This window comes from Ursus arctos, unplaced genomic scaffold (genome assembly GCF_023065955.2).
Source record: "Ursus arctos isolate Adak ecotype North America unplaced genomic scaffold, UrsArc2.0 scaffold_12, whole genome shotgun sequence".
In the NCBI taxonomy this organism is placed as follows: domain Eukaryota; kingdom Metazoa; phylum Chordata; class Mammalia; order Carnivora; family Ursidae; genus Ursus; species Ursus arctos.
This window is the reverse complement of record NW_026622786.1, coordinates 5,474,894-5,492,617: the sequence shown is the minus strand read 5'-3', so window position 1 is coordinate 5,492,617 and position 17,724 is coordinate 5,474,894. Positions and strand designations below refer to the sequence as shown.

The 17,724-nt window shown below is 41.2% G+C and overlaps 1 protein-coding gene and 1 pseudogene across 1 annotated transcript in view; both read left to right on the top strand.

Annotated features, from left to right (window-relative positions):
* Positions 1-17,724, top strand: part of LOC125282143 (myomegalin-like) — a 124,700-nt gene that overhangs the window by 47,093 nt on the left and 59,883 nt on the right. Inside the window, 10 exon segments of the mRNA XM_057310762.1 lie at positions 2,683-2,856; positions 8,136-8,228; positions 8,368-8,580; positions 9,436-9,594; positions 10,509-10,622; positions 10,807-10,944; positions 11,639-11,818; positions 13,673-13,867; positions 16,544-16,711; positions 16,876-16,957. Of these exon segments, the coding sequence (XP_057166745.1) occupies positions 2,815-2,856; positions 8,136-8,228; positions 8,368-8,580; positions 9,436-9,594; positions 10,509-10,622; positions 10,807-10,944; positions 11,639-11,818; positions 13,673-13,867; positions 16,544-16,711; positions 16,876-16,957 (1,384 nt within the window). The 5' untranslated portion in view covers positions 2,683-2,814.
* LOC125282132 (ATP synthase-coupling factor 6, mitochondrial-like) lies at positions 6,362-6,974 on the top strand (annotated as a pseudogene).

The following is a 17,724-nucleotide window of genomic DNA, read 5'->3' as shown; positions in this document are numbered from 1 at the left end:
GTTTTCTTCGAAAAGTCTTAACATTTTAAGGTTTCTATTTAGGCCCATACTCTATTTTAGGCTAATTTCTGCATGGTGTGAGTTATGGATCCAGTTTTATGTATTTATTTTCACATGCATATGCATAGGTCATATCCATATTCATGTGCTGAAAAGATTACAATTGACCACTTACTGAAAGATTATACATTTTTAAAAGATTTATTTATTTATTTTGGGGAGGGAGGGGCAGAGGGAGAGAGAGAGAGAATCCCAAGCTGACCCCCTGCTGAACATGGAGCCTGATGCAGGGCTAGATCCCAGGACCCTGAGATCATGACCTGAGCCAAAATCAAGAGTTGGACACTCTACCAACTGAGCCACCAGGACCTCCAATAGATTATACTTCTTACAATGCTTTGCTTCTCACATTTATCAAAAACCTCTTCTCTGTATAGGTATTAGTTTCCATTTGGAATCCGTAATCCATTTTATTGATCTGCTTACCTGTCATATGCCAATACCAATCTGTTTCGATTACTATAACTTCAGAATAGTTCTTCAAATTAGGTACAGCTAGCCCTCAAACTTGGTTCTTTGTTTCACACGTGTTTTGGCCACACTAGGTCATTTACAGTTTTCTATGAATTTTAAAATCAACTGGTCACTTTCTACCAAGGATACAGGCTGAGATTTTGAGAGTGATTCAATTGAATGTATATATATCAGATGGGGGAAATTGATGTTTGAACAGTATTGAAGCTTGGGACCCATGAATAAGAATTTCTCTTCATTTTCTATGGCTTCATTCATTTCTCTGTGAAATATTTTGTGATTTTCACTCAGATCTATCCCTCAGTATTTCAGGCTTCATGCTATTATCAATGGTATCACTTTTCACATTTCAGTTAGGCATTGCGATCACATAAAACACATCTGAGTTTTATATGTAGATTTTTTTAAATGTTTTTTTATTATATTATGTAGTCACCATACAGTACATCCCCGGTTTCCGATGTAAAGTTCGACGATTCGTTAGTTGCGTATAACACCCAGTGCACCATGCAATATGTACCCTCCTTACTACCCATCCCCAGTCTATATGTAGATGTTTTATCTTGATACAAACAAATGCTTTTCAGAGTCAAGCTAGATCTGCCAGTGACCATGTCTTTGGAGACTTAGGTATTTGCCAGGTGACAAGAATCTTATTCCATTCACTTGGAGTTTTCTCAGCAGCCCAAAGAAATGGTAAATAGCTCTACAAAGAGTCTTGTGGACCAATGTATGTGAAATGCTTTGTATGTTCATTAATAAACTTTCCTTAAGAGTAACCACTCAGTTGGTAAGGCTGCTAATCTATCTTGTGTTTAGATGCGATACCACAGTTGAGAAATTTAAGGGCCAATGTTTTCTCTTATTATTTTACTTAGTCTTGAATAATCTACTGCCAGCATTATGTACTACCAGAAGCCTTGGGACGGTATGCAATGATATATCCATCAAATACCATGAATGGTGCCCAAATCTGATTCGTCTTCTTTCTGATGTGATCTATTATAAAATGATACCAACAGCATTAAAACAATTAATAGTGGCAGACTGAGGGCTGTGTGTGACTCAGTTGTGTGACTGAGTTACCGTTGGAGACAATGGCTCCTACTTCAAATCTGAAGTAGGTGTCCACTCCCATGAGTCTGTAAGCATCAGGTCCTGATTCTGCAACAGAAGCTGTAGTCCTTTGCGTCAGCTTCATTCCCCCAAAGAAGAGAGAAAGATCTTTGGTTTAAGTCGTGAGTGGTGTGTGTAGCATATTTAAGTTACCTCTTTAGGCTTTGAACTTAACATCCTATCAGGCAAAGCTTGCTCACCTCTGTGACTCACAAGTTCAAATTCCCAGTGGCTCAGGTGACATGTCTCAAAAAAACCAAAGCATCCATTCAGTATTAGGTGTCTCTCCTGAAGTTCACCCTTGATGGCCTAAAATGTGGCACACAAACAGCTTTATATGTGTTTGATTCATGTTTGTCTAATGGTTTTCCAAAGTCTAAGTACGCAAATGACTTTTGGTCCAGTTTTTGTTTCCCAATGCTCTGCCTATTTGACAGGGCTCAAGAGTCAGTATAAACACAGATTTATTTCAATTTATTTATAACCAACCAATCATTGTGTACATCACATATAGTTCTATACATTCCTTCTTTTACCTGTTTACTTTTGGATGTTGAGAGGATAGGACGTTACTCGCCTCTTCCACTGACATCCTGAATTACAGTTCTGCTCTCTGTTAAAAAAAAACAAAAAGCTGCTTGACTTGTTATTCATCAAAGTCATTGTAGGATGTGTTTAAATCTCATTATTTGTGAGCGTCATTAATTTTTAAAAGATTCTATTTATTTTAGAATGAGTAGTGCGAGCTGGGAGAACAGAGGGGCAGACTTCGAGAGGGAGCAAGAATCTGAGGCAGACCCTGGGCTGAGCGTGGAGCCCAACTCGGGTCTTGACCTCACTACCATGAGATCATGACCCGAGCTGAAACCAAGAGTCAGACACTTAACTGAATGAGCCACCCAGGTGCCCTTTGGTTTTCTAAGAATGGAAAAGTCATTTTTGGCTCAAGCCAATAGTGGATAATCTGTGAAAGAACGATTGCAGTGCTCAACTTCAACCTACTCACATATTATTTTAATCTGATTGTTTTAGGTGCCTTCCCTAGACATTCTCAATTGAGGCTCTCCTGAAATCAGTCTGTCCTTATGGGAAACATCAGAAATCTACGCCCAAGTAACAGGCAGAATTTGAAGTTTGTTTCACCATTCTGTACCATCATCTAATATGCCCAGAGGGAACCGTCAACAATTCTGGATACACCAAGAGGTAACTTGTACTTATCCTTACCTAGCTAATCCAGTCTCTATTCCTACCGTATTTTCTTTTTTTTTAATAATTTTTTTATTATATTATGTTAGTCACAATACAGTACATCCCTAGTTTTTGATGTAAAGTTCCATGATTCATTACTTGCATATAACACCCAGTGCACTATGCAATATGTGCCCTCCTTCATACCCATCACCAGCCTATCCCATTCCCCCACCCCTTCTCCTCTGAAGCCCTCAGTTTGTTTCCCAGAGGAGAAAATTAACTAGATACAAAGAAGTAGAGTGAATTGATGACCTTCTTCAGTACCAGTGAACAGCTTCCAACAGTAGGCCTTGACTCTTTGCATTTAAAGCATATTTGTATTTGGGAGTTTTTAATTTGGGGGGAACATTGTATGCATTTTCACTTTAGCATGTTTGTGTTCAACTTCCTTTATAGTATATAGTTAACAAGGCTTCTGGACTAGTCAGTATCCCCATAATTTCATGTTGAAAACTAGTACAGTTTTATAAATCAATAACCAACCAATACACAAGGCTACTATGGTTTTCTCATTGCCCTAAGGAACCAAAGTATACTGTGTCAATTACGTACTTCAAATCTTAGACAGACTGTCACATAAAAAGTATTTAAGAAAATTAACTTATGAGAAAATATTCAACTTCGACAGTAATCAAATAACAAAGTACAAAAATTAAAATAATCATTGCATTAAAAAAAAGAATTATTGCAGATCGTGGACTAAATTTTTAGTGTCCATCGAATCCAAAATTTTGCTAGATATGTTTTCTCAAGATGGTGTAATGTTACTATGAGCCAGCTCACCTGTAACTTCAAAAGCCCCAACCCTTTTTCTCCACCACCTAGGGGATACTGTCACAAACTCAGCCCAGCCCTTTCTTCTGCCACCAGCCAGGTGATCTGATTTATTGCATGACCCTCCTGGCAGAGCAACTTTCCAGCATGTTATGTGCATTAAGGGCTTCCTGTTTCTCTACGACCAATGCAAGAAAGTGGTTTGCTTTGTTATTTGGCATCTAGAGCCATGATTAGCGTCAGCTTTGTTTCCCCGGAATTCATCAGGTGCTGTTAAATGCAATAACTTTTCTCCCACTACACTACACTTGACTCCACTCAAATATTATATTCCCTAAACCTTCACTTTCTGAGTAGATCCTTGACCCTTTCCATTCATGACCCCCAGGCAGCATTATTAAGAATATTATTAATATCATGTGGCTTCAGATGCAATGGTCCCCTACCCTGGGCCTCCCTGACCTTAGGGCAGAACTATCTGCAGTGAGAATGGACATTTACAACCCTTATCCAAACATCATTGATCCCTCTAAGCCCACACTTACGTGGAGGACATCGACCGTGAGGGCAGCTCCAAGGTCGAGGCTAGGCGTCTGGGGCAGAGCCTCATGGTCACATCCTCCTCCTCTTGGAATTGGTGCTTCCCAGCAGTTCAAACCAAGCCCGCTCCATCCTGTGGGGCTCCTCGGAAGGTGTGCAGGTTCACTGTGGCCTACGTTACTCTCTTAGTCCTCATTCCTCAGCTCAGGCACCTCCTTTCAGAGTCGGAAGCTGCTGTATGCATTCCGTGGTCTCCCCTGATTTCTCTGAACTCAAGTTGTCCTTCTTCTTACCTCCTGTGCCAACCACCTGCTCCACCATTGCCTTGCCCATCTTTGGGTTATTCTCATCCTCCAAACATGCTGCTTTTCTGTCTTCCATCGGCTCCCTCCATTCTCTGTTTTCAGTGTGGCCTCAGCTCAGTCTCCTGCAGGAGACACGCAGAGAAGAGACCAAGTCAGGTCTCAGCTGCAGTCCCCAGGGCTGTTTAACAGGCACCTCAGTTCCTCATGCACTCACAGAATCTGAGCAGGAGGTGACTTTGGAGAATTTGAATAACAACCTTATCTTACAGATGAGGAAACTGAGGCCCGGAGAGATTAAGACATTGCCCCAAACTCCTTCATCACTTGATGGCAGCAGAGCCCCCACAATGGCCTTGGCTGCAAGCTTCCCTGTCGAGGCACCTAATGCACCCTCCAGAAACCCACAACAGAATTTCAGGGGACACTGAAATTAAAAGTTCCCCTTAAAAATGCATAAGTAATTTTTAGGAGACCTTGGATTAAATGTAAGCATTTCCACTGTTAAAAACACCAGAAGGCCTATTTGGGGACAAATCTTTTCTCACAGCGATATAGTTCTCTTCCTTTTATTCACTTTTAAATCACTGGCTAATAGACCAGGATCACAGAACACAAGTGTATTTCGTAACACTCATCATGATCACAAATAAAATGCACTTACGTGATTATCGATCAGATATCTGACTCCTGTGCCAACATTCATTTTCCTGAGAGCTGGCATCAGTCTGCCTTGCTCAGCCATGTCCCCAGTGCCTCCATGACAGCCTGCCAGGTGAAACATTCAGTAAATACTTGTCAAGTGGATAAATAACAGTTACCAGGAATGACGAACTTTTACTGATCTCCAGTCCGAACCATATTTCCATTCCAACCCTATCCCGGGTCTGTGCTGAAGCAATAAAAGCACAGCCTTCAGAGAAGCTGTCCAAGAGTCCGATAGCAGCTTCACCACAGGTCACATACGCTTTACTGGATCATTTAATTGTCTCTTTGAGCATATGTATCTCCTGTATGATAGAAAAAAATATACTATAAATTAGGAAAGCCAGCATGAGCCACTGGAAAGTTAGATGTGAACTGGGATATCATGCAGCAGACAGGGCTCCAGTCCCTGGGCACCTGCTGCAGAGCTAAAGGACACCTACATCAGAGTCACTATGGTGCTTGTTAGAATCCCCTGGGAATAAGGCAAAGTAGCTGCATTTCAGACAAAAACTCCAAGGAGATTCTCATGTATGAAAAAAAGCCTATTTCAAACAAAGAGCCTAGGATGGAGATTCTGACGCCCCAGTGCTCACAAGACTAACTCCGCTTTGAGCAGACCAAGTCCCTCATCCAAGGTGGCTTTCAATGGAGAAAGGGGACATTTCCGGGAAGGGCTCCTACCTGATGTGGGTCCTGCTTCCATGACTTGGGTTTTTAGGGCGTTTCCTCCTCGGCTCCAATTGCTGGGGGATGTCAGCCCTCATGGGAGTCATTTCTTTATGAAGACCTCTGTCATTTATTCTGCCCCTGGAGAAGAGACAGCAGAGATCAGTTCTGGGCTCCACAGTTCTAGCCTTCCTCCTAAGCCACCTGGGTAAACTGAAAGCATCATGACAGACACAAATCAGGGTCAGAGAAGAGGATCCCAGAGGAGTGAGATGGTGAAGGCAGCCCCTCCTGGGAGAGAGAACCACATCAAGGTCACTATCAGACCATTTCGTGTGGGGATGACATACTGACCAATTCTGTGAGCAGAGAACCCAGCCTCATCATTCCAGACTCCTGAGCCATAGGACTGTGAGGTAACAAATGCTCTTCGTTGATTTAAACCACCGGTTTTCTTATTTGTTAATATGATGAGTAGAGAACTACTTCAGATGTTATCTCTACTCTCCCGGGTTTTTAATCTTTAGAAACATGTAGGCTGATCTCTATAAAGAAAAAAAATCGGTAACGCCTTGAGATCCTGGGAAGGCGGGTGAGGGCTAAGCCAGGGCCGGAAGCAGAATTGTGGGAGCAGCGGAAGCTCTGGCCTCTGCGGACTGAGTGCAAGGAAGACAATCTCCCTGATTTTTCAGAGGCTCTTCAGGTTCTCTTCTCTCATTCGGTCTGCAGGCTCAGTGCATTTGAGGAGCAACACTGGTGTTCCAGCAGTGGCATCTGATAAGGAGCTTGATCCTGTACAGAAACTCTTTGTGGACACGGTTAGAGACTACAGAACGAAGCTTCTGGAGGACACGCTGATACTGGCCCAGAGCTCCGGCAAGACCTAGAGAGGGAGCTCTTCAAGTTTAAGCAAATGTATGGTGGAGCAGACATGAATACATGCCCGGACTTCAAATCTGAAGATCCTAAATTTGAAGTCATCGAAAAGCCCCAGTCCTGAAGAAATAATGTAACATTTATTTGGTAATTTGACCTAGATTCATTGTACAACTGGATCAGAATAAACATACATTTCTCAACTGTCACGTGTTCTTTGAATTCTGATTCCAAATGAATGATTGGTGATGTTGGTGTAAAAAAAAAGAAAATCAAAGAACCACAGTAAAAATCTGTTCGACACGTTCACATGATGTTCCCTTACCCTTGTAACATGAAGGACACTGTGAAGGGCATTTCCTATCTATAATAGGTTCTTTCTAACACTCTCTTCCTGATACCATGGGGGGTGTTCTTTCTGGCTGCAAGGAATAAAAGCCCCAACTTGTTTCATGGGAGGTGTGTTCCTGGCGATTTGAGTTAAGGGAATTGTCATCGGCTAAGGCCATGCCAAGGATCAATTTTTCACCCAGATGTGGTGTGACAAATTTCCCAAAAATGAACGGAGAGTTTCAAGGTAAGATTGCTCCCTGTACTTCATCTTTTCTTATCCCTGCTGTATTTGTAACTATGGGAAATTGTATAAAACAAGATAGAAAGTTATGATAGATGGCATGTGGGATTTAATAAGAGCTGTTGGGGCGCCTGGGTGGCTCAGTCGGTTAAGAGTCTGCCCTCAGCTCAGGTCAGGATCCCAAGATCCTGGGATGGAGCCCCGCATTGGGCTCCTTGCTCAGCGGGGAGTATGCTTCTCCCTCTCCCTTTGCTGCTCCCCTGCTTGTGCTCTCTCTCTCTCTGTGTCTGTCAAATAAATAAATAAATAAATAAATAAATAAATAAATGAAATCTTTAAAAAAAATAATGAGATCTGTTATAACACAAAGCAAAACAAGTACTCTCCGAACAGACTACTATTGGGCAATTATAGGGTCATGGATGGAGTGCCCTAGGAATCTGATCTGCCTTTGCCTTCATTGAGCCTTGAGGTAGTGGTTTACTTTGACCGCACTGTTGAAATTAGAAAAGATTGGGGGGCGGGGAGGGGGCGTCCAACTGTACTTGTCACCTGACTTCATGGTGTGGTGGTGGGCAGAATAATGCCCCCTCCCTAGGAGGTGCCCATGCTAATGCCAGGAACCTGGGCACCCTGGAATGACAAGGGGGCCTTAACACTGGAAGAGGCAGATGTTAGTCTAGAGAAACTGTAGTGTAATATAAATTGGTATTTCTAAAATCTGTACAGATGAGATCATGGAATTTATTTTCAGTTTACTAATGTGTTCGGTACTCCCTGTCTCATTTCAGACCGAGGAGTTGTACCAGGTGATTGAAGGTCAAGATGACACAATTGCAAAGCTTCGAGAAATGCTGCACCAAAGCCAGCTGGGACAACTTCATGTATGTGAGGGTGACATAGGGCAGGAGGCGAGACTCTGTTGAGGAAGTGCCCTTTTCGGTCACAGTTCTGATTTTGTTGGTCTTCTCAGCTGCTCGGCGCTTGTCCTCCTTGTGATTATGATTTTTACTCTTTTTCCAGAACTCAGAGGGTACTTCTCCAGCTCAGCAACAGGTGGCTCTGCTTGATCTTCAGAGTGCTTTGTTCTACAGCCAGCTTGAACTACAGAAACTCCAGAGGGCAGTGCGTCAAAAAGAACGCCAGCTGGCTGATGCCAAAGGATGTGTGCAGTTTGTAGAGGCTGCAGCCCAAGAAAGAGAACAGCAGAAAGAGGCATCTTGGAGACATAACCAGGTAAATCAGCAGTCGTTCTGTGGTCAGAGATGCTGACTTTGCCCTGATAATAACTTTTTATCAGGACAGTTTGTGTTGAATCCTTGAGTCACTTGCTTAATCTAAGTAATTCTGTTTGACATTTATTGCCCTCATACCATGTGCGAGAGACTGGGCTGTGTTCTGGAAATACAAGAGTCAATATCACAAGCTCTTTCCTATTATTTGTAGTGAGTATGAGACAGTCACATAAACAGAATTTTAGTGTAAATACCGAAATGAGGTATGTTTGGGTCCTGTAGGAATATACAGGAGGGGCTGAGGAAGGGAAGCAGGGAAAGCTTCATGAAGGAGGAGCTATCTGGGGTTATTCTTGAAGGGTAGGTAAAGGTTAGCAAGACAGAATAGTGGGGAACAACCACCAAGGGCAAAGGAATGGCATGCACAATTAGCCACATCTTTTTAAAAAAATAAAACAATTCTTAAGTGGTTCCTTTATCTTATTAGGTTAGAGCATATGCTATCCATTTTTTTTAAGATGTAAAAGGATGATAGGAATATTCTATCCTTGAGCTTATCCATGGTTACAGTGGAACAGAGTTCTGCTTAGTAGTTATATAGATCTATGATTTTTAAACTAGAGAGTAAGTATTGAACTATGTAATATGAAATTTACATCTTCTTGCCATTCACCGTTCCCACAATTTCCCTTATCCTATTTGATTCGTGTATATTGTTTCTAGAGTAACTGTAAGAATGGCACTTTTCTGCTACTTTGTATTTTATTCCGTATGCCTTAAAAATTTTAAGGCCTCCCAATGTAGTAACGATGTGAAAATTTTAGATTGTTTGCAAAAGGGAATCTGTTTAATTCAGGAATTACGAAAAGCCTTGCTGCAGCTCCAAGGAGAATTGCAGAGTAAGAGCCAACAGCTTCGTACCCTGGAGACTGAAAAATACAATGAGATTAGAACCCATGAGCAACACATTCAGCACCTAAACCACAGTCTGAGTCACAAAGAGCAACTGCTTCAGGTGAGTCTATGTAATGATTTTAACTGAAACTGGGCTCACAGAGCTCTGAAAGTTCTGTTCATGTAATCTCAGATTAGTCCACCTGTGTTGAGTACCCGTTACATGTAGAACATTGAGAGATGGGAACCAGGAGGATTCAAAATAAGTAGAAAGTACAATTCATGAACCGCAATGCTAACCAGCAAGTGTAGGAAATAATAAATAGAGACCTGAAAGACTTAAGCAATAAATATTCAGCAAGTAGTTACGAAACACCTCTGTGAACCCGATAGTATGCTGGGTGCTGGGAAGACAGATAAGATATGACCACTGTTCTCAAGTCTAGTAAGTGAAGACATCTGTATAGAAATTTCCAGTTACTTATGTGATGAAATGAACGTCGGAGGTAAAAATGGAACACTGAAGACTGTGACTGGTCTCCTGCCCTAAGCTTGTCGCATTGAATCCCTTACATTCTGATGAGCATACAGTTTTTTCATAGTGTGCATGTATTGTGCATACATTTTCTCTCTGATAGAAATACTGCCCCCCCCCACCTGCTCTTCACTTGGGAAACTCCCAGTCCTTTAAGACTCTGAGCAAATGTAACCTCTTTTGTGAGCTCTTTACTGACACCTTCAGGTAGATTTAGACAGTGCATCCTGTATTCCCCTAGTAGCTAGCTAGCAGACCTACACACCCGTATATGCATAATGTGTATATGCATACTCATATGTATACACACACACACATATACACCCGTGTGCAATAGTTAACAATTTGTGTGTATGTCTGTTATCTCTGCTGACCTGTGTTTTCCTTGAGCGTGATCACATTTTGTTTTATATCCTGAATAACACATTGTTTGGCGAAGTGGAGGAATTCAGTGCATATTGCATAAATGAATAAAGGGAAATATTTTTTGGTCTCATTAGGAATTTTGGGAGCTCCTGCAATATCGAGATAAGTCAGACAAAACCCTTGAAGCAGAGGAAATGTTGCTTGAGAAACTTCGGCAGCGAATACAGGACCGAGACGTTGCTCTAGAGGTATGCACCTTAATTTTATTTACGGCACTGTGGATTACTCTCTGCACATAGGTGCTTAGAAATTTGTGTCTACTTCATTTGCTGCTTTTTGGAGTTGGTCTTCCCTTCCTTTCTATTTTTATTGAATAAGTGTGATCACAATAGTGAATCCTAAGGAGCTTTAGGATCCTTGCTTTCCTTGCAGCGGGCTATAGATGAAAAGTTCTCCACTCTGGAAGAGAAAGAAAAAGAACTGCGTCAACTTCATCTTGCCGTGCGAGAGCGAGATCATGACTTAGAGAGATTGCGTGGTATTCTCTCCTCTAATGAAGCTACCATGCAGGTAAGAGCACAGTCTGCCATGACTTGATATCCCTTGTCCCACTTGGATGCTAAGCCTGAAGCATCAGCCCTTTCCCTCATTTTCTGAAAACCAAGGTATTTGCTTTATAAGGAAAAAAATATGACAACAGCAAACGTAGTTATCCGTCATTATAGATGAGGAAGTGAGAAGAGCTAGTACTTCTGCTGTGGACTTTATAGTGAATATGGATTTCTAGACCTACTTTCTGATTTGTTTCTAATCTTTGTCAATATCTATATACTTGTACAGAAGCATTGTCAGGGTACAGCTGTTACACTGTTGTTTTCTCATTAATATATGCATATCCCTGTATAGTCACAGAACACTTGATTATTAATATTTACTGTGGACTATTTTTGGATATGTATTTTAGAGCTTTTATATTTAACCATCTGCCACTTCTAAAAGAAGTCCTTCACTTCCTCTGTAGCATAGCCTGCCTCCTCAAAAATACTGCATTTATAATATATTTATTTTTCTAAACAAATTAGAGGAGAGTTTCTAAAACCAAAGAAAAGAGTAGTATGGCATTGTTAGATTAGATACTAAGTTTTCTACTTTTGCAAAAAATTGATACTTTATGAGATGATTTGAAGGCGGATCAAGTTTCTTGTTCATCCTACAGAGTGTGGGGTGGTCCTTTGACTTACAGTTGCTTTCTTTGTTACTGTAGAGTATGGAGAGTCTCCTGAGGGCCAAAGGCCTAGAAGTAGAGCAGTTATCTGCCACCTGTCAAAACCTTCAATGGCTGAAAGAAGAAAGGGAAACCAAATTTAGCCATTGGCAGAAGGAACAAGAACGTATCATTCAGCAGCTACAGACATCCCTGCATGACAGGAACAAAGAAGTGGAGGCAAGGCTTTAGTTAATTAAAGGCAATTTGTTCAGTGATTACATTATCTCAGTCTTGGATTGGGACTCCTTAGGTCTGGGGGGCCAGTGACCCAAGTCTTAAATTCCATCCTGTGCCAGGGCGAGTCATTGGCTTTTACTGGGACTTTTTTCCCTCCACCTCTAAACTCAAGGTGACAATTATCTTTCTCAAATAGGTCATGTGAGAATTAATGAGAACTAAAACATGCACCTATAATATGATGGCTAACTTTTATTAGTGATGGTGCTCACACTTGTTAGGCACTGTTATAATTGCTTGAAGAATGCTAACTCATTGAATCCTGACAAGTCTATGAGGTATATGTTATTATCCTTCATTGACAGACAAGGAACAGACTTCTGAAATGAAATAACTTGTGCAGAGTAACATAGTTAATAAGTGACAGAGCAAGTAAGCCGCCCAGGCACTGGGGTTCCACAGTTTTAACCACCAGCTACAACCCCTCAGGAGAAAAGTAGGAACTTCATCACCATACTCATAAATATAGTGCTCATTATTCTTTCTCAGCTTATCATTTTGTGTTTCCCCTATACAAGTTATACTGGGGAGAAAATAAATACATGGATTGTGTATCCATTTATCTTCATCTAATATTAATTATTATGTACCCCGAGCAAATAGGGAAAGGGCCTACTTCAGAAAACAATATGTGAGTTGCCATTATAAGTATTTTTCTGTATTGTTAGTGCTCTTTTGTTGAGCATGTAGTCTTCTTTTTTTTTTTTTTTTTTGGTGAAAATCTTGTATATTGTTCATGGCTCAAACTTGTTTTGAGGTACATTCTATTTATGCTTTGGATGAGCCTTTCAGCTCTATTTTTAAAAAACATCCATTTATTTTAGAGTATGCACGTGAGCAGGGGGGGGGGGCAGAGGGAGACTCCCAGGCGGACTCCATACAGCATGGAGCCTCGATCTCACTACCTGAGCCAAAATCAAGAGCTATCAAGAGCCAGAGGCCCCTAGCCCTTCAGCTGTATGGAAAGATGGAGGGATGAACTTGTTACTTTACCAAAGTTAAATGAAGCAGATTCAAGTTAAGTAACTGGTATTTCCCATACCAAAACCCAACTTCCCAGTGCTGGGTGCTGGAGGCAAGAACTCCAACAGGGAAGGGGTGCCTGGGTGGCTCAGGTCATGATTGATTGAGGCCCCATCCGGCTCCCTGCTCAGTGGGGAGTCTGCTTCTCCCTCACCTGCCACTCATTCTTTCTCAAATAAAATCTTAAAAAAACAAACTCCAACAGGTAAGTGTCTCAGGTCAGGAAGGGGACAGAGCCTACCTGGAGAGCAGAGGGCCTGGAAGTTTCCACAGCCTGATTCTACTCATTCACTTAGCTCCCCTAGAAAACAGGAACAATTACAATATTGTACAAGGTCTCCTACTCGTGTTTTCCTAAGCATCTCAGAGTAAATTACTAGCCTGAATACAGAGTATTTAATTTGGGGTCAGACAGCAAATCAGGGTTGTGGAGCACTCCCATCTGAAAAATCTAGGAAACCAATCTCCATTTGAAACATTCCTTGTGATCCCCACCAGGAGCCCAAATGCACAACTTAGACAAAACAAGAAGCCCACGGAAAGAAACCATGGTGTAGACAGAAGCAACTTCAGAGCATAGGTTAAGCAGAACATGTAGTCTTCTGTGTGCCAGGCCTGTGCTTGATCTGGGGAAACAAAAGTGAATAAAACATGATAGCTGTTCTCCAGACTCTCATAGCTCTTTCTTCTATAACAGATTCTTATAAACTCCTTGATATGTAGTAGGGGGGATTCTTTCCTCCAGAACTTACAGTGTCCCTTCTGTTTTAGGATCTTAGTGCCACGTTGCTCTGTAAACTCGGACCGGGGCAGAGTGAGGTAGCAGAGGAGCTGTGCCAGCGTCTACAGCGAAAGGAAAGGATGCTGCAGGAACTGCTGAGTGATCGAAACAAACAAGCAGTGGAACATGAAGTAGAGATTCAAGGCCTGCTTCGGTCTATGAGCACCAGGGAGCAGGAGAGCCAAGTAAGGACTGATGCACAGAGAGTGTCACTGCATTTATAGTCTGAATAGGGAGCATTTGAACATTGTGGCGTGTGTGTGTGTGTGTGTGTATGTGTGTGTGTGTGTGTGTGTGTGTGTGTGTGTGATTTTACAGTCCGTTGTGTTAGGGTTTCTTCCTTCAGTCTGTTACCTAGCCTATACTTTTACCTCCGTCCTCAGGAGCATGCAATATTTTTAGAGCCTCTGCATTGAGAAGGGTGCCTAAACAATACATGTACTCATTAACTTCATTCTGTACATTTTCTTTCCTTAATCTGATAACTTTGACAGAAGGGAGTACAGGGTTCTAGAGTGTTTTGATTTTGATTCTAAATTCTCAAGACTTGAGAGGTATTTTCTATTTTTTAGCCAAGGTATGAGAAAACTTACACTTGACATATTTTTTCTTAATTCTTATAAAATCTGAATCATCTTAAGAGGAAAAAAGATGGTGTTTTTTTTCAAAGGCTGTAATTAGAATAAATAATCTTATAGTAACATGGAATATATTAATCTTAAAATACTGGTACACAGGTATTACAAAAGCCAATTCTTTTTTTTTTTTTTTTTGAAGATTTTTATCTACTTTTTCGAGAGAGAGAGAGCACATGAGCGGTGGGGAAGGGCAGAGGGAAAGAGAGAAGCAGACTCCCTGCTGAGCAAGGACCCACGCCCCCCCCCCCCCCCCCGATGTGGGGCTCGATCCTAGGACCCTGGGACCATGACTTAGCCAAAGGCAGATGCTTAACTGACTGAGCCATCCAGGTGCCCCTCAAAATCATTCTTAATTTATCTTCATTCCCAGGTATCTTTCTACTCAAGGCTAGAGATATGTGCTGTATTTCAGAGGCCAGATGCTCAGAATCCCCCCAGCCAGTTTCAGGGAGGACTAGATTCTTCTCATTTGCCTTTTTTATTTGACCATAATATTCTCTAATGCTTCCTTTATATTATGGGATGGTTGTCTCTTCTAGTCCTCAGGCCCACTGAAGTGAATATACATTTCCTTAGAAACATGCTGCCATGAGTTGCAGAAATTGCTTCTAGAGTAGACCTAACAAAATCACTGTGAATTATTTAAGTCTTTGGCAGAAGGCTAACAAAAGTTTTTGTTTGAGTGCTCTTTTTAACCCCTTTGTAACTTGAAGGAGCTAGTTTATTTCACCTCCAGAAAGAAATATTATACACTGCTGATAGTAAAAGAGTAGAAGCTAGCAGATGACTGAAATTACAAAAGATTGATTTAACTCAAGAAAAAGAGTAATGGTTGTATTCTTCTAGATCTGCTTTTTAAATTTTATATGCAGGAGAAATTCCCCTGGATAGCTTTTTAGAAATGTAGATTCCCAGGCTTACTCCTAGGGGACAGAAATTAGGAGGTATAGATAGCACTCAAGAATTTGCATTTCTTAAAAGGTCTCAGGTGATGGTGATGCTACCGGTTCATGAGCCACACTTCGAGGACCACTGCTACAAACAACACTGCTAGAAGAATGCCATGCCAGATAGATCATATATACATATACATAAGAGATCGTGTGTGTTATTTATTACGATTTTTACCCTAGCAACTTCTATAGATTTTTATTCAGGCAAATTAATAATGTACTGTTATCTCTAAGATAGTTGTGTCCAAATCCCTAAAGGGCCCAAATTTTACTTACTAAAAATGTAAGGTTATTCTTTTATTTCCCTTAGAAATTATGACAAGAGCTCAGCTTCTCATTAAAACAGTAGTGATTGTCCCCAGTTGATGCTGATACGGCTAATATAGTCCTGATTCATCATCTTTTCCCCCTAGTAATTTTAGTCTTAGTTTATTGTTTCTGGATTTTCGGATTAAATGCAGACTTTCTATGTGGTAATGGTCACAAATAATGTTCTAGATCTTTTCCTTATTGCGCTATATCGTCTGTCTTAGAAAACTGGGACTTGAAATTAAATAAATTGGGTTTGGTGGTTTTGAGGTTCAGATTCTCCTGATTGTATGTATGGTCTGATAAAAATGTTTGCGTGTAATTGACTCATTCGATAAATATGCATTGAATGCCTACTATGTGCCCGACACTGTTCTGGGTGCTTGTGATTTATCCCTGAAGAAATATCATAGAAACTGCCCTTAGGAAACTTACACCCAGTTGACAGACAATGGACATACATCAGATAACGGTAAGTGCATTGTAAAAACTTAGCAGGACAAGGAGAACTGGGAGTAGGGAAAAGACAGCTGTTTTAGATAGGAGATGCAGAGGAGGCCAATCTGATAAGGTATCAGTAGGCAAAGATATAAAGGGAGCAAACCAAATGAATATTTGGGTAAAGAAATCCAGGCCAAAGGCACATGTATCCCAGAGTAAAGGACATCTGCTATCCCACTTCAAACCAGAATCTTAATACCTTAGCCTGATAGAGTTCTGGCAGGGCCAATTTTGGATTGTTTCATCTGTAATAGATATGTTTATATTCAGTTTCTCCAGTGTTCTTCCTCTGAGAGACTCTTTTCAGCTGTTTTTCCCTGTAAACTGAAAGCAAGGAAACTATTTTTGGTGGGGGGGCCACTGGCTTTTCATAAACAGTTGACTTTTAATGAATAACTTCAGAACACAAATTTTGTTTTATAGAGTATCTTTCTAATGGTATGTGTGATTTCCTTACTAGGCCGCTGCAGAGAAGATGGTACAAGCCCTAATAGAAAGAATTTCAGAATTACAAGCCCTGCGCCAGTATTTAGGAGGGAAAGACTTCATGGTGTCCCAAGCACTCATCTCTAACCAACCCACTGAAGTTACATCCAGCAGCCCCCACCTGGGAGAGCAGACTGATCAAGTAAGAACTGTGTAGATGTTCATGCCAACTGCCTTTTCTTTCTGTGTTTGAGGCATAAGTTTGATCATTTTAATACCAAATTGTGTGAGAACATTCCAGGGTCCTTGTCATTGTGATCATGGTTCCTGTACCTTTCTAAATCCCCTGACTCTTCCAATTTTTAGGGTTTTGTGCATATACCCTCCAAAGATGATAGCATTTCGTTGACTGCCAAAGGGGATACCAGTATACCCAGGTCCTCATTAGGTAAGTATCAAATTTAATTTCACTAAGGAATCTTCTGTCTTTCTTTCTGTAATTCTGCTAATAGGTTTGGCCAAGGCTCTCTTTTCCTACTGGAAAAAAAATAAGCTTAGATTCCCCTTGAAAGGCTGAAGACATGTCTATGCTAGAAAGAACTACCCTTATTATGTTGAATTGAGACTGTTGTTCTGGGTACACAGTTTGGCTCAGGGAGACTGCCTCCTGATTATACTTTCCAGATAGCTTTGCAGGGGTTCAGAAATGCAGGAGGCTATTGTTTCCAAACCTATACAACAGGACCATGGGGCTGACACCTTCTCCTGGGTATCTTTCAAGCGGGCCGAGGCTACTTATGGTAACTTGACATAACCTGCATTACAGTGTTGGGAGGGGGAGGCAGTATACATTAAGTTATTTGCCAAGATCACAGCCATCTAAGAGATGATTGTAGGCCTTGAACTCCCTAAAAACAAATGAATTCTGTGAAGAGTCGGAGCAAAACTTAAATGAGTGCTGGGCATTAGAGTCTCTGACTTGCACAGAGCAAAAGGTTGGGATCTAGGGTGGCTTCAAGGAAGAGATTTACCCAGTGAGTTGTAGAAATAGGGGCTCACCATTATTAATGAAGTGGTGATTATAATGGTATAAGAAACGTTATGGACTTGGAGAATTAACTTATGATTTTTTTGATGATATTAAGAATGAAAGGGGCACCTGGGTGGCTCAGTTAAGCATCCGACTGTTGATTTCAGCTCCAGTCTTGATCTCAG